This window comes from Fulmarus glacialis, unplaced genomic scaffold (genome assembly GCF_000690835.1).
Source record: "Fulmarus glacialis isolate BGI_N327 unplaced genomic scaffold, ASM69083v1 scaffold11877, whole genome shotgun sequence".
In the NCBI taxonomy this organism is placed as follows: Eukaryota; Metazoa; Chordata; class Aves; order Procellariiformes; family Procellariidae; genus Fulmarus; species Fulmarus glacialis.
Genome location: NW_009222669.1, coordinates 24457 through 41116, shown reverse-complemented (window position 1 = coordinate 41116; position 16660 = coordinate 24457). Strand labels below are relative to the sequence as shown.

The following is a 16660-nucleotide window of genomic DNA, read 5'->3' as shown; positions in this document are numbered from 1 at the left end:
GCTGATCAATCTCCTTCAAGCTAATGAACCCACAGCATTTTTCTGAAAGAGAAGTCCTGTAGCACGTTGATGTACATTCGAAGGTGTATGAGAGCTCTCATGGCTGCTGTTTACCTACACATCTGCCGTTCAATCCACATAAAAACCATTGCTGTGAAGTACGCTGGGATATCCCAGATATGAAAAGTATTCTACGAAACCAATTTCTATTCTGATTCAAATGTAATTGCACTGAAATGTTATTACAAGTGTGCTTGCTGCTGCCAACATCTTCACTGCTTTTTTAAAGGTAATTAATTAATGCTTTGTTGCTTTTCATCTGCATTAAAGTGACAGGAGGGTTATGGGAGGGCGATTGGTTTTGACAAGGAGAAGTCTGTATGCTTTTTACTATGCAATGCAGGGGAGGGAGATACACAGTGGGAGCTAATCTCACTCCTCCTGCCTTCATTTAAACACAATGTTTAAATGCATTTCAGTGACGAAGGCATTTAACAACCCTTCCCAGAGGGTTTTTCTTGCTGTTTGCATGAGTTTGCCAAATTTAATGCCATTTTATGGAAGTTGTAAAAATGCTGTTTCCTAATATCTCCTAGCCACCGCAGGCAATTGTCTCATGACGCCATCTCTGAAACAAAACACGCTCAGATCCATTGCACATGCACAGTCAGAGAAGAGACTTCTGCAAGCTAAAATGCTGTAATGGAAGGAGTGGGGGAATTTCTTTATCATGGTTTTATGTAAAAATACTTCCAATATATATTGAACTTGTATACTGAAGTAGCACCTAGGAGCCCCATTCACAGATGAGAGACCCACTGTGATACAGAGCTGTACAAGCTCATCAGAAAAAGAGGTCTCCTCCTCCAAGGAGCTTACGTCTGAATTCTAAGGCAGGGAATAACAGATGGAGACAGACAGGCAGATGGAAAACAAGACAGCGCTGTCTACATCCTCGGCACCGATCTCAGCAGAGCGGTTGCCAAGCTAAAAAGTTCTGACCTGAAGAAAAACTTCCTCCAAGTCTGTGGATATGGATGAGGGCTTCTGGACTTGAAGTCATGTCAAATTTCAAACTTCCCTGTCCAGAAAGGGAACAGTCTCAAACCCATCTGTGCACTAAATCGACCCACACCTCAGATGAATCTTCCTCACTCAGAAGATCCTCTAGTCTGAGCTTTAAACCTACTATATAATGTCAGGATAGAGGCTTTTCCTGACCAAAGGATTCAAGCTGGCAGTGCAAACAGCACTGGTAAAACCGTTATCTGTGTCAGTAGTAGCAGCTGTACTACAGCAGCCTCCAGGGATCTTGACAAGGGCAAGGTGTCACTGGGCTATGTGCACGGTGCATGAATAGGTCCTTGGCACCAAAAGCTTACAGCCTAAATACATCAACTGGACAGTTACCTCCGTTCTACAGGTGGTGAAGTGAGATAATTTAAATGATGTGATAGGCACCTTACCATAAGACCTTCTAGAAAAATGAAGAAGGAATGAGGGTGTGTTTTCCCTTGTTCATTTTTTTAACATTCTTTAGATGCTGTGGTCCATCATTAGCATACATTAGACCCAAGAAAAAACAAAATCAAACAGAGAGCAGAGAGGAGATTCTGAAAATGTGTGTAATTTAAGTTGGATAACATTCAGGGACAGGTATCTCAGACTATGTGGATACCCAACATGGAAGACAAGTCATTCTACTCTGGAACAAAATGTCAACACTGGAACAATAACAGCTTTATCAGAATAGCTTATTCTGCAATATCTGCTCTGATCCACCTTGCTCTACAGACAAAGTTTCGATAATGCTCATCCAACTTTACACGGAAAGTGGATCAAAAGCTTTACAAGGAAAGTGGATCTCCCTCCTTTGCCTTTGTGTTTCTGTAGAAGAAAATATCAGCTGAGAATGCAAATGGATTCCACTACAGGAGCTGAAATTCTCCCCTGTAGAGATGCTGAATCATTTGAAACCTCCAAGGAAAAAAATCCCACTTTCCAAAGGGCACACAACTAAAAGAAACCTCATCCTGCAGTACTGCAGGCACCGAGAGCACTCATTCTCTTCCGTAAACCTTCTCAAGCTTAAAACCAGTTCACTTTTCCCTCCTGACACTACTCCTACTAGAAAGCTGTCCCAGAACCCCACTAATATGGCTAAAACGCTTCTTCTAATTTCTAGCTTACTTTCATGTAAGGCCATTTGACATACATTTGTTTTTGTGCCAGTATCTTCCTTTAATTGAAATAACCCTTCTCTCCCTGGTAATTACCTCTAACGAATATGCAGACAACCAGTACAACCTTTCTCAGACATCATCTGTGTAGACTAAGTGGAGCTCTTTTAGGCTGTGCTATTCAGGCAGGCGCTCTCAAATGCTGACCACCTTAGTACTCGTTCTTTGTTTGATTTCATCTTTCCTGAAGATGGGTGGTCAGAAATATCATGACCAGCAGCTAGGATCAACTTTTGCAGTCTACTGAAAGAAAGACATGGATTCTTTTATTTTAAAGCGTGTTTAGTAAAACAGGCCCAGTAAAGGAGAGTGGTCAAGGACGTCCCACTAACCACACTTGAGGCTAAGTAATATACGGTGAGCGTGAACAATATTTCACTAAGACATAATAAAGTCGTCTTTCCGTAAATGAATCGTATACAAAGAAAGGTAATGCCTATTTCTTAAGGCAGGAAAGGGCCAGCAACAATAGTTCTGAGTACCCTCCTCTCCATTAGTCCTCTCAAGCTCTAACACTGAAGCCGAATGATGACAGTTAAACGTGAATGCTAGTTCTGTTTTTGTTGATCATTTTAACAGATGGACTGGGGAAGGTGTGGGTGTGCTGTGAAATGGCAATTACTGCAGGGAGGGAAATGCAGTTGGATGATAAGGAAAAGAGATACAAATCAAAAAAAGGAACAAAGCAGAGAGGGGAAGGGAAAATGAAAGAAAAAAATTCTAGTGACCTTACATTTCACTGTATTTTTCTGCTGAATTCACCAGTGAGATATCGAGAAAATGATCAGTAATGGTAACAGCTACCTCTGTATTTATTGTACCCAAGCCACAATTTCTCTCAGATCTTTGTATAAATATCAAATTGATTCAAGTGAGATATTTTCTAGGAATAGAGGCTTCCAAAGAAACCCATATTTATACCCTTTTTCACAGGATACAGCTAAAATAGAATTCAGATCTCTCCTCAGAATGAACTATATATTCCCAGCTCTTGGGTGGTAAACAAAGAGCTCCCTTCTGCCTGGCAATCTAAGCAACCGGCACGCTCACAGCAAAGAAAGGGAAGTGTGACAGCAGCAGGGACAGCAAACCAAGAGACCCTAAAATAACGAAAATAAGATTGCAGCTAATAACAAAGAGCTATCCTTTTTTCCTCCAAGCTCTCAGCTCTTGAATACATTTTATTTAAATTCTTATTCACAATTCACTGGTTAGTGCTTGTCAATAACCACCTGATCTGTTTTTTTTTCTCCCTAAGGAAATAAGAGCTTCATTTTGATCAAGAAAAGGTGGGGCAGGGGGCAGGGAGATGTCACTCTGGGACCTTGATTTACCTTAACAGTTTTCTCTCTTACGCGTGTACATTCTCTGCTGTATTGCACAATTCAAAACATTTAGGGACTATGCTCTATGGCAAAACTCAGTCAGTCAATTTGAAGAAGATCTAACGCCTGATGATCTGCTCCCTGGCATACTCAAACCATCAGCGCCAAGATCTTTGAGAGAAAAAAAACCAACAGAAAACCTGGTATGTTTACATTATGGAAAAGAAACTAAGCTAGAGAGGGATTTGGTGACCTTGGTCATGAAGAATGTCTGTCTCCTGTCTCGGTACAGCCCTAACCTCTGCAGTTCTTTCCATGAAAATACTTGGAAAAAATATTCTTTCTTTCTTTAAAAATCTGTTTAAAAAAGGCCTTTCAAAGTGCCTAATATTTTTCTTTTTTTTTTTACCAATCAGTGCTACTTATGTACTGCAAATGTGATGGCTACTGGGATTGCAAAAGTAGGGATACTAGTAATAGCATGAAGAACTTTTCACCTACATCACCAAATAGAGCACGACCTGGTTTTGTAATGAATGAAAGAAAAACCCAGCTGCAGCTGTCAGGTAATACTGTAAAGAGAGTTGTGAAGGGAGTTTCAGTTCACTTAGCAGACAGGTGTCTGCATCCCAAAAGCACCATCACAGCTGGTGCAGACTGATGCTGCTGTTAGCAATCTCAGCAGAGAGGCCAAGCACTGATCTGAGAGTTTATTTATAAATATTTTAGCAGACTGAAGAACCAGGAGGAGTTTTAAATTTACATTTCTTTATACATACTCCCACTCAGAATCTGTGAGCTTAGTAAATCTGTATAAAATCATCACCAGAGCCTGACAATAGGATTTACAAGGGCAATGTACCCATAAAGGCAGAAGCCTCCACTGACAAGCAGGCAATCTTGCTTTCCAAAATGATTTTAATTGCTAATTTTTTTAATTCCCCAAAACATTAACACAGTGTTAATGAAGGATACAATCACTACAAGGTGCTCACCCTTGCAGGGTCTCTGTTGTAGTGATGGGATGTATCCTAGATGCAAAGACTCAGTGCTGAATGCCAGGAGCTCAACACCGTGGGCCTAATCGTGCTCAGGACCACAGGGCACAAGATGAAAGAGCAGACTAGAAGACACTTGCTCTGAAGGCTGCTGGAGGATAATGCAGAGCACATGCAGGGTAGAATACAATGCAGGTTGCGTGGCATGAAGTGAGAAGCGATCACTTTCGTCAGAAATGTAAGATAAGCATACTCTGTTTAATAGCAAAACTTCAAATAACAGTCCTAACAGTTTTGACCTTCAAACAGTTATATCATGTCCCTGACAAACTGCTGTACCAGCCAGGAGAGCCAGACAACTCAGGGGGACTCCAAAATGTGCTAATGGGTCAGTAGCACTGTGATGACGTTATGAGGGATTTCTTCTAAATGCCCACTGTTATATATGAAGGAGAATTATGAGGCTAGAGAAGAGACACAAAGGTAATCTGCCCTCATGATTCAAAAGAGAAGGTAACTAACTTCCTCCCAAAGACTCCACCAACTCCGCTCATTCTTTGCTGAGGAGGATTCAACAAGTTACCTTAGTTACTCAACCGTAACTGCAACAAGGTGACAAATGAAGCCTCGCCGACATGACTTGCAGAAAATGCCTTCTTACCGTGAGACGTTTCGAGGCATCCACTTCAATCATCCCCCGCAAAAGGTTCTGACAGTCCGGGGGGATAAAATGTGGCATGTGGAACACTCCACGTTTCACCTTCTCCAACAGTTGCCGCAAGTTGTCGTCATCGAAAGGCAGGGCACCCTGCAGGGATGGGACAGAGTGGTGGATGGGAGAGACAAGCAAAAGGGAATTGGAGGGGGCAAAAGGAGAAAAGCCAGGATAAACATGGTGAGAGAATGGAAAAAGGAAGTCAGCTCATAATGAATTATTATAATAAGTGAAAAAACCTTCTTATCCATTGAAAATAAGTAATTTCTTAGTGCTGCTGTATTTTCTCCAACATAGGAAACAAAACTGAGGACATAGTTTTTTATTAGACCTTTAATTAGAAAATGACTACCAGTATAAAACATAATACAAAATATGAAATTGCCTTTCCAGGCAAATTCACCAAAGATGCATGGATTCACTTAAATTCAGCTCAAGCTTTTGATCTGCTGGTATTCCTCCTGGGCATACTTTCACAGCAGCAATGTTTATTGTCTCCTTATTTTTAATCTTCCTGAGACACATTTATTGCAGACATTGAAAAGGAGGTGAACAGCATTTGAGAGACTTTCAGTAAAGAACATCCTCCTTCTGATAGAGCAGTGAAATGACACAGCTGAAAGAAACCTTAACCAACATTAGCCTTTGGAAGCAGCAGACGTTCTACCTGTTTAATATACTCCATCCAGTTCCCATGCTGTGGCCAGGTCATCAGTTCCTATTGCTTCCCTACTGTAGCTCACTTACATGAATGGTTTCAGTTTTTTTTAGCTGAAATTACAACTTGAATAGATCATCAGCTTGCCACAAAAAGCAGCAAAAGACCTATCCTCACTGCAAGGACAAAAAGGAAAAAAAGAAGTTGAAATCTTTAGGATAACTCCACTGACTGCAGCTGATATCCTTTTATAGCAAGTCTGCACCTTCCTAGATATTCTCACTTCCTTCCTTCACTGCCTAATTCTAGTAGGTGCCGAGCTTCCTTCATTTCCAGGACGGTTTGTGGGAAGCTGCAAGCTGTCAGCTGCTGTGATAATGAAGCTTTAAGTTGTCAATTCTGGCACTGCTCTTACTACAGAGAAGTGCATTTGTATAAGCAATCCTGTGTCTCTGGTTTGCGGAGACCAACGGCTCCATTTTCAGAAGCCTCGGAAAGCCCACCTGATGGCAGCCGCTACTGGGCACTATTTACTGTTGCTTGTTCGTTCAAGCGGCCTTGAAGGAGAGCCTCCCGTCTTCTGCAACCAATCTCCTGAGTTACCTACGTTTTTCCTAACCGTTCCAGACTTAAAGGAAAATCAATTCTGATAGTTCAGTACTTTGGCTAACGCAATTTAAGCCACGATGAAGTCAGCAAGGCTGCTTTGTGGCATTTCCTGAAGGTAACAACTACAGCTCTTTTATTACTACCACCTGCTATTACAGCTTGAGACTTTTTGTAGGGTTTGTCCTGACATAATTATCTGGAGAGCTCTGCGCTCTCCATCAATAATAGACTTATTTCAATTGTTTTGCAGGCTCATGTATGTATGTAGGAACAGATGAAGATGCAGCAATGGAGATACACCAAATCTTGACAGAGAATCCCCTGAAAATGAAAAGCACACTCCTACAAATCCTAACCATCTTGACACATTCTCTCTTCTATTCTTAGAAATTCAGGAAGTTATATTAAGAGCTCATTATACAGTTCTATTTTATTAGCCATGAAAATAGCTGCTCAGGAGCAATAGATGACCAGGTGCTATCTAGTGAGATACTTAAAATTCTTCGCTTGCAACATCAAGATAAAAAATCTAAAACTTAAAAAATGTCAGTGAATTGTAATGACTAAAAAGCAAAAAAAAGTAAGATCGGTTAAGGTGAATTAAAGCATCATACTGAGATTACTTCAAGGTATTTTGATTCGGGCCATTAAAAAATTATCAGCATATTTTTTGAAACAAAAATCCTTTAAAATTTTCAATATTTTAAACAAAAATAATGTGCAGAATGTACATTGTGCAAGTGCTTTTGTCAAAATAAAACTTAAGTAATTAGGTTTACTAATAAATGTACAAGGACATAAAGATTTTACTTCAGGCTTGTTATTTTTGTAATTGTAGGTGATCATCTGAACTATTATAGAAATAAAAAACTTAACACACATAAAATCTATTCTCATACACAGTATTCAATCTGCACATGGTATATGCTTATATGAACATAAACTATATTTTTTCCTACATTATACTATGGAAATTGATAACAAATGCCAAGCCCGTCTGCCTTCAGCTGGACATCCAATTATATGTTTAGGAGTATTACATTACCTCTGCAAATCAGAATAAATTCCACAGAGAATTGAAACTTTGATTGAAAGAAGGATAAGTTACAAGATACCACATTTTGAATACTAAAGAAAGTATTACTGAGCCAGATGGAAACTAATTTAAACTTTGTACTACTGGCTCAGTTTTTTATTCCCAAGTGTACCAAATTAAAATGTAGCTCAATACTTGCATGAAACAAAATTCTTGCATTCAAATCTTCTCTTGGTAAAACACTGCAGTTAATGTATGCATATACCTACTGAAACACATATATACATACAGCAGAAAAAACAAACACCTCCCAAACCCAGCCATATTTTGATCCTGTGAAGGACAACATATTTGACACTGTCTGTATCCTGCAGTTGTAACCCTGCACATCCTTTCCCTCAAAAAATGTGCTGCAATACCACAACACAGCAAAGAGCATTTGTGGAGACAAGTTTTTGACGCTTGTCTATGCTCTCCTGTGCAGGGCACCAGCATTTCAAAGCAGCAGTGAAATATTCCTCATGCTTTTCCTTTGGGACTGATGTAGAAATAAGAGGAAAGGATGCAACGGAGAGATACAAAAATAGGAGAACTAAAAAAACCCATCTGTACATGATGTCAATAGAATCGCCATTATATACAGCAGCATTTTTGGATTTTTCTTTTCTTTTTAAAGGATAGCGCAAGGAAGATGACTCACCACTAGCAACGCAAATAAAATGACTCCGCAGCTCCAGACGTCTGCTTTCCTTCCATCATATTTTTCTCCCTGCACAGCAATGACACAGAGGTTCAAAAGACTGCTCACCAGTAAATGAATTAATTATCCTTGAAGAGCAAGAGAGGGGAGAATGGGAAACCCCACACTTCAATTCAGCCACCTGCTTCCCAAGGTGGCCTTCCCAACTAGAGGCCATGACAGAGCCCATTAACTGAATTTTTATGAACATCGGTTTACAGTCTTATCTGGGATCTGCGAGAACAGGCTCAGAAGTGGGGAGTAGGGCAGGAATGGTCGACAACTCACAAATGATCAGACCCGACATTTAAACAGTGTCAGAGGTGCATTAAGGACATCAAGAAGGTGTTTTTCTCTTCCTCAGTTCTTCAGGGAGCTTGTCACCAGTCACATTATTTGCGAACTCATAGTATTGTCTGGACAGTCTCTTCTGTATGCTTCCTGCTTGGCTTTACATTAAAGATATGCTTTAAAAGAGGGGAATCTTGGCCACTGTAATCGTGGATACTTATTTTCAGAGGACAAAGGGAGAGTAGAGGGAAAGGATAGTTCGTATCGCTTAATGGAAACACCACCACTGACAGCCAACCCCGGTTCTTCTACTGAAATGACAGCGACATCAGAGACAGGAAAGCGTAGGGGACTGCATCCCCGGGGTGGAAAGATCAAGTTAAACAAGGCTACTGTATTTCTGTCTGATCGCATGGCATGAAGGTACTGTGAGAATAACACACGATCATTTCCCCCATACAGTCAATGTGGCTTGATTCAGGGCTGAGCAAACAAACAAAACTGTAGTCACGTTCTTTATGTCCTTTCCAATGCTGTCTGCCTTGGACAGATTTCCTGTACAGAGGGTCTATCTGCATACTTGTGACGAGTGACACTTTAAAAAAATACATTTATACACACTAATGTTAACCAACTTACCCGGATGACTTCAGGGCAAGCATAATGCGGTGATCTGAAACATAAAATACAGTCAAATGAGCATGTAACAGTCTGGTATTTATGGATTATGTGCATTTCCATTTTGTTTAGCAGAATCATGATTGGCTCTCTTATACAGAATGCAAGTGTGCAAAACCAGTACTTTTTTCCTTACCTCATTGAGAACACATTTCTAAGAAACTCAGAAAATGGTCAAGAACTAGCATAATTCAAAATTCTGTGGCCTTACTATGAATTTCTTAAAAGTGAGGAAGAAGAAAAGACCAGGCATATTCTGTGACTATATAGTAAATTCCAGCCCTCTAATCCCACCCTTTACCTTGTTCTTGTATCTAATTAGAAGGAAGGCCCACGCCGGATAGCCTTTTGTAAGAAAAAAGACAGAACAAGATTTTCAGGCCAAAGACATGCATCCCTAAACCATGTCTTGCATCTCTTCTGCTAAGATTGCTCTCAATTACTCCAGCGGTCATAAAAGCTGCCAATACATGATTTCAACATGCAATTTTTTTTTCTTCTAAAAAACTAAAAAGGATGGACAGTAGTACTATTACCTCGTGAGTTAATATATTCTTTTCGCATCCTTCTACCCATATATCTCTGGTTTGATTCCTGGCTGAGAATAGTTAATTACTTCAACTTGCCAGGTAATAATTTTAATTCCTAAAGATTATAGCCACAGCTATTTATTTTATAGCCTTCATTAAAGTAACTTGACAAGTAAAAGGGATGCAAACTGTCTGAGACCTGTGTGCAAATCATGCTATTGTTTATACTGACACCTCCCAGCAGTCCCTGAGCCTGTCTTCATTTGTGCATTTGTTTCTTGTGACAAACGCAATCATGGCTGGGCAATACCTGTCTTACAAAGTAATGAGCAAAACAGAAGCACAATGAGGTTAGCTTTGTGCTAGGATGCTATATTAATGCCCAGTGAGACAGCCCATTAATTGAATTTCTATACACACTACACTTATCTTATGGCAAAATATCCTCCCGTGGGCATGGAACGCCCTGATTTGGTATCACAGCTTTTGGCAGACCACGATAATAAACTCAGGGTACACTTGGGACTGCAGCTACCTTGACAGCAAAGCTTAAGCGAGGAGAGAGAAATGCATTTGGTCCCTCACAAATTTTAGGAAAGGTGGAATTTAGAAGTTCAGTACAATATTTAATACCCCTCTACCCCTCCATTTAAAAGGTTATCACAGGTATTCTAAACAGGTCTATCTGCCCAGTAGTGGTCCCAACTGTCTAAATTTAGACTGGATTTTAAAAAACTCGATTCGAGAGTCAAAACAGATACTGAAAACCAGAGCCTTCCCTCAGAGAGCTGGCCAGAGTTGGCCCTTGGGAGTCCAAAAAGAATGGATTTGTGCCTAGTGGGTAGGACAGACTACCTGGGCTCTCTTGGCAGCTCTGTCACTGGCAGCCATGTAGACATGGACAAGCTTACTTAACGTTTTTAAAAGCTGCAGCTGGCCACAGTTTGAAAAAAGTGACCAGAACCTCACTGTGAGTCTACTCTTCTGACTAAACAAGGGCAATGCCACCACAGCTTTCACACCTCACAGAAGTTTGTATGACTGAATTCACTGGGATTTGTACGAGGCTTTAACCTTCTAGGGCAAAAGCTTCTATAGTAACAAAAGAGCGTGATGGCAACAATAATGAAATAAAGCTAAAGCAGGCAGTAATGTTAATAAAATTGTTGCTTCTCGACTAAGCAGGGGCGGATTTGGGGGACTTGCACTGGCCACTGCGGGAGAGAAAGTGAGGCCAGAGTGAGACACTGAATTGCTTAATGTTATGTACGTGTTCCCAATCCTCCAACATATATTGTTCCCTGCCATTTGCTTCTTTATAGCAATCCAACAGCTACTCTACACCTCTTCTTTTTAGTATCCCAAAGCCTTAACCACTAAACAGTTATGTCACTGGACTAATGCATGATTTTACAAGCTTTTTGAAGACAAGTTAAATTATTCTTGTGAGAATGCTTGACTAGTGGTGTTGTCTTTTTGTCATATCATAAAAACGGTGTGTAGCGTACAGGCCATCCGTAAGGTACGTGCAAATCAGAATTAAGGAGCAGCACCAGAACTGGGACTGCAACCCAGCACCAGAGAAGCACAGCCAGCTGTCACCAGTGCTAGATGGCTTAGACAGAACAGCGAAAGAGGGCAGTATGGGAACTGTAGGGAAGGTAGTAATGCAACTATAATTTGGACAAAAAACATAGTAGCCAAAAGCGTATAGGAATTACACCAGATCACGGACATTCACTCAGTTCAGTCACCTCAGAATAGAAAGATCAGTTCTAACATGCTCTATATAACTGAGTCACATTAGGTTTACTGGAAGACATATCGGGGGTAACAAAGGAGTGAAGACACAATCTAGGTAACTTTGAGCTCCTGTCACTTAGCGTGTCTGAGTTTCTCAGTGTTGTATGCATTTTAGCTCTGTCAGGTATGATGCTACCATTGCTTTTCCTACAGAAGGGGAGTCACAAAGACACACAGTATATTAAATGGCTACTACAGGTGGTATCTGTGGCTGAGCTAGAAACTTAAGCCAGACCTCTCAAATCCTGCATGGTATCCTATACAGTTCAGCATCATCCTTCAGCACACTACTTTTTGGGTGGCCATGCCATCTGAGGTGCACTGGAAGAGTCAGTATCTCAATTTGCAGAGTGCTTCTGAGTTTTTATTTGTCTACGATGACTCCAACAAAGATTTCAGAACTCTTAATTGTGGATGCTGAGCAATGCAACCACCTTGACAACTTCCTGCGCTAACATCCTTGAAAAGAAGAATGTAAGTGTTGTGAAGAACCCAAGACAGGTACGTATCTATTTATGTGTCCCACTAGCAAATGCACTTGAAGCATTTACCTTCCTGAGGTCAGCTGGAGTGCAGTGGAATCTGCTAGGTGTCTTACAAGGCAGCACTGAAATTCTGCCAAAATCTAGGAGAATGGGTGGAGAAAATGCTATAATAAATCCTTTGAACAAGTTGGATTGATTTGATCATTCAACAGCTGCACTGCAACTGCCTAGGGAGCACAGGTTTCTGGCACAGCCATTCTGAATTCTTGCCAGCACACACTAGTTAGATATCTGCAGCATTATCTTGACTAACAGCTCTAAAAGGGATCCTCCAGCCAGCCAGAATCCATAGAAAACTCATTTCCATGCTGCCAATCGCAGAGCAACTTCAACTGCTTTAAAAGAGAAAACTCAAATTTAATCAAAAATCTATTTATCTTTCTACAGAGTCATGAGTATTTCTTTGGCTCTTATCGCTAATTATTCAATATACGTGTGTCAAGAGCAACATTCCCTGCCTCTTCCCCTAGGCCATCTCCTCATCATTCAGCTACATCTCTGTGCAGCAAAAGCCACAATCTGCCCTTGACAACAAATAAGTGTATCGCTCAGCAAGATCAAGAAGCAGTTGCTGCCTGCGGGTACTGCTGCAAAAAAAGCCGATGTTGGCAGTGTTTATTTCAAGGGTGATGTGGATCTTCCCAGGCTAGTCTGCTTGGGGCAGAAAAGGCTCTCTGAATGGTCATTCACAGCTATGACTCTAGGACACGGTAATCTTAAGGATCTTGGGGGATCTTAGCAAAGCATTTATGTGGGATTTCAACCAGAGGAAATAACCCAGAGTGTGATGGTGAAATCCAGGACAGCCCTGGACAGTAAGTCAGGCATTCAGAAAGAAATGTATATATCCTTGATGTATCTATCCTGAATTTCATCTGAGAAACTAGAAGAGTAGTTCTTGATCTGTGCACACCAAGATACAGCGCAGCTACAGGAGGTCTGAGACAACCAGGGCCTTATCTTCAGTGCAGATGTGATGTGCCTGTGACCTACAGGTCTCATTATGTAGGTAAGAGAGACCTGCACTGCGCACACACAAATCGACTGCCCATGTACGGTTTATCTGGGAATCTACAGTAACTGCTTTTCCAGAGAAGCAGTTGGTTGATCAAGAAGCACAGGGAAAGCCGTATGATCCTTCCGCACAGTGTGACAGATCATGTGTTACGCTGCCTGATGGGTTCCCAGGTCCCATCAAAGATGAGTGTCCATGCCTGGGTCCTTTGGTCCCATGCCTTAAGATGGTATTTGGGGAAGAAGAAAAGCTTCGAGTGCCATTCTTTCGGCCTCACAGCTGGAGGCAGAGTTTCTGCAGAGAGGGAGGAACAAGAAGTCTCCTTCCCTCTGTTTTTCTTGTGCGTGAAGTTACCTTGATACAGGAGGCTGTACAGGTGCACTGAAGTCCTCCCACATCTAGCTGTTTTTGCTGTTGCTCGGATGCTAGACTCCCTTCTTCCCCACCTGTTAATCACCATCTCCAAGCTGGCTTTCAGAGACAAAAACTACCCCCTAGTGCAAGAGGCTGCCTGTGCTTTCCCCCAACGCTGCAAAGGGCTGAGGAGAAGGGGAACGCCAGAGGAGTAGCAAAATAGATAAAGGGAATTCTTCAGGAGAAGGACATACATTAGAGCATCCTGAGTGGAGAAAGCGAATCACACAGAAAAGTAAGACAGGGAGAGGCTGAAGAAATGGTTCCAGGAGCAGTGGGCAGTTAAGACTGCAGTGAAGGCAGTAGCTGTAGGTAAGGCTGTAATTAAGGTAGTAGCTTAGTTAAGGCTGAGTGCTATTTTGCCATTAAAACTTCAACTCAGACATTTAGCTTTATATGAGAAAACTCAGCATCTAGCCCTCAGCCATCTTATAGCTGTTTAGTACTTGAGCGCAATGACGTTTTTGGGGAATCTGCAAATCAGTTCATTAATTAATATATCAGTTCAAATTATTAAGACTTGGAACCTTCAAGAGATCTTAATTTAAAAAATGAAACAGACCCCCGTATTAAAAGGGCATAAAGATTGCAAAGTTAAGTATTCAAAAGTTAAGAATTGCTACAATAAAGCTTGAAGAGGTTATACTGTACTCCGCGGGTAAGTCAAGGTGGAGTGGTGGATGCGTTGCTGTCCCCAGCGCCTCTGTTTTACTTGTGGCCGAAGTTGGAAAGTCTGCAGCAGTATGAGAGAAGTTTAGTGCCATGAAGGACAAACTTGTGATAGAGGCAGCTGATTGACATACCGGAGAATCAAACTCTCTCTCTGCCCCAGTCACAGAATCCTTCCGCAAAAGAAAATGAACAGGTGCCTTAAACTGAGACATTCACAGGTACTTATGAGTTGCAGGTTCCCCAGTTTTCAAAATCACAGTGCGACACATCCGAAGTTTGATTTACAGTATTTATAGGCACGTGAAGCCGCAGCTGCAGTCGGCAGGCTCTCCAAGTAAAGGACTGTTACCAAGCACTGCGTATTCTGAGATATTAGGCCCCAGAGTATCCAAATTGCACACTCAAAACTGGTTGATAATTTTGAGTTTTATTTTGCAGAATCATGTGTCCTCATATAAATGGAGATAACCAGATCAATGTGGCAAACATAATACGAAAACAGTGTAATTAATATCTGTAAACCTAAGATACTACGATGAAAATCCTACCTAGCATTCATAGCAAGGCTCGAACGCAGTGAGCAGAAATTATGAATGGATCCATGAAATGAATGATGAGGAAAAATCAAACATTAAATAGCTGTTTATTCAAAAAACCACACCATCCAAACACCAAATGAGGCAAAGATTTGTTAGAAAAAACCTGTACAAGCTCGTAATTAATGGCCATATCCTAATGTGCATGGGCTAAGTTAGTGTTATACTGGCAATGTGAAGAATAGCCCATCTTAAATTCTCAGTGCTTGACCTTGCAGATCTTTAACATACCTTGGGATGTATTATAGGCGAGGCTGGTATTAATGGTTATTAATAAGGTTGCCTGGTATTTCCCTTTATATTCCTCATTTTAAGTTGCTTATAACTTACCATCAATTTAACAACTTAACAACAATTTTCCTCGCTTTTCGTCTGCCGGAGACTGGTTTCATGTTTGTGTGTGCATGCATATTGTGTACGGGCCGAAACATTTCCACTATCTAAGTCTAATCTAAATTAAATGTTTTTTCCCATAAAAAAGGAAAATTTCTAGTATCCTCAACTGCAAAGGGAAAACTTGAATATTGTTTGCATTCTCTAGAAAAAGTTACTCAAACTGCCACTAGAAAACTGCAGTTTGCATTTACTAGCAGAAACCCTCTAGAGCATCAGGATCAAAATTCTACCTGTACTGGTAACACTTCACAGAACAATTTTTCTACCTGAAACTGATACTATGAGCTGCTGTGGCTGGGGTTATCACAAGGTACCAAACTTCAAAATAAAGTGAACGCAAAACCAACAGGAAATAGATCTAGGACTGACAGTAACTGACTGGGACAACCAAACAGGGGAAACTAGAGCTGGAACCTAGAGGAAAAGAGGAAAGGATCTGGGATTTGGGGCCAAATACGGAGCAGAAATGACTGGGAGAAGTCGGCAAGACTAGAGTGCAAATCAGAGAAGGAGATGGGAATCATAGAATAGTTTGGGTTGGAAGGGACCTTTAAAGGTCATCTAGTCCAACCCCATGCCGTGGGCAGGGACATCTTCAACTAGATCAGGTTGCTTAGAGCCCCGTCTGGAATGGAGTGCTGGGAATGGAATCTCTTGATGAGATGGGGTAAAAAGTACTAATTCTGGCATTTCCGATTTTAAGACCCTAAATTTGCAACCCTAACAATAACTGGATGTAGGACACTTGCATGTTTTAGACAACATGCACACATTTATTATAAAGGTGAAAGAATACGTGAGGCATGACGTCTTGTCATTAAAACCAGAAATGGTGCTTGGACACCGAGGTGTGTGAATATCGCTCTTCTGAATTATCTGCTCATGACAGGTGTACTGATACACCAAATACAGATGTAAGGGAATGAGGAACTAGATGATCTCCGCTAGCATTTCTAACAAACACACAGTGCATTGGTTGTTATAAATACCCTGATCTCAAAAAGAGCCAGTAATCATTCCTAATGAGAATATGCGCTTTTTTTTTTGATAGGTGCAGGCAATCTGTGGGTCTGCAAAGTGTTGCTAGGAATTGCTAGGGAGAGCTGAAAGCAGAAGAATTGAGTGTGCTGGGGATGGAAGCTGCTGTTTTCCTCCATTATGCCACCGACAGACGCAAGGCTTTTTTCTCACTCTCAATAAAATCATAGTCAGCATCGCTCTTCCCACACAGCTTTCTGGATCAGGCCAGGGGTTCCCTATGGAGACACCAATATGGGGGAACTGTCAGCAGTGGTGTCAGTCTCCATACCGACTGCCTCTGCAGAAATCGGGTCTGGTGCTGGAGCGAGCTACATTTACATGTCAGCTCTGTCCTAGCTCTTGGTTGGGATAGAGAGATT

General features: G+C 41.2%; 1 protein-coding gene across 1 annotated transcript in view; it reads right to left on the bottom strand.

Moving 5' to 3' along the window:
• Positions 1–16660, bottom strand: part of LOC104079492 (serine/threonine-protein kinase BRSK2) — a gene marked incomplete at both ends in the record, with an annotated part of 64755 nt that overhangs the window by 33754 nt on the left and 14341 nt on the right. The window contains 3 exons of the mRNA XM_009581543.1: positions 5225–5371; positions 8282–8350; positions 9251–9284. Of these exons, the coding sequence (XP_009579838.1) occupies positions 5225–5371; positions 8282–8350; positions 9251–9284 (250 nt within the window). The remainder of the gene's footprint in view (positions 1–5224; positions 5372–8281; positions 8351–9250; positions 9285–16660) is intronic.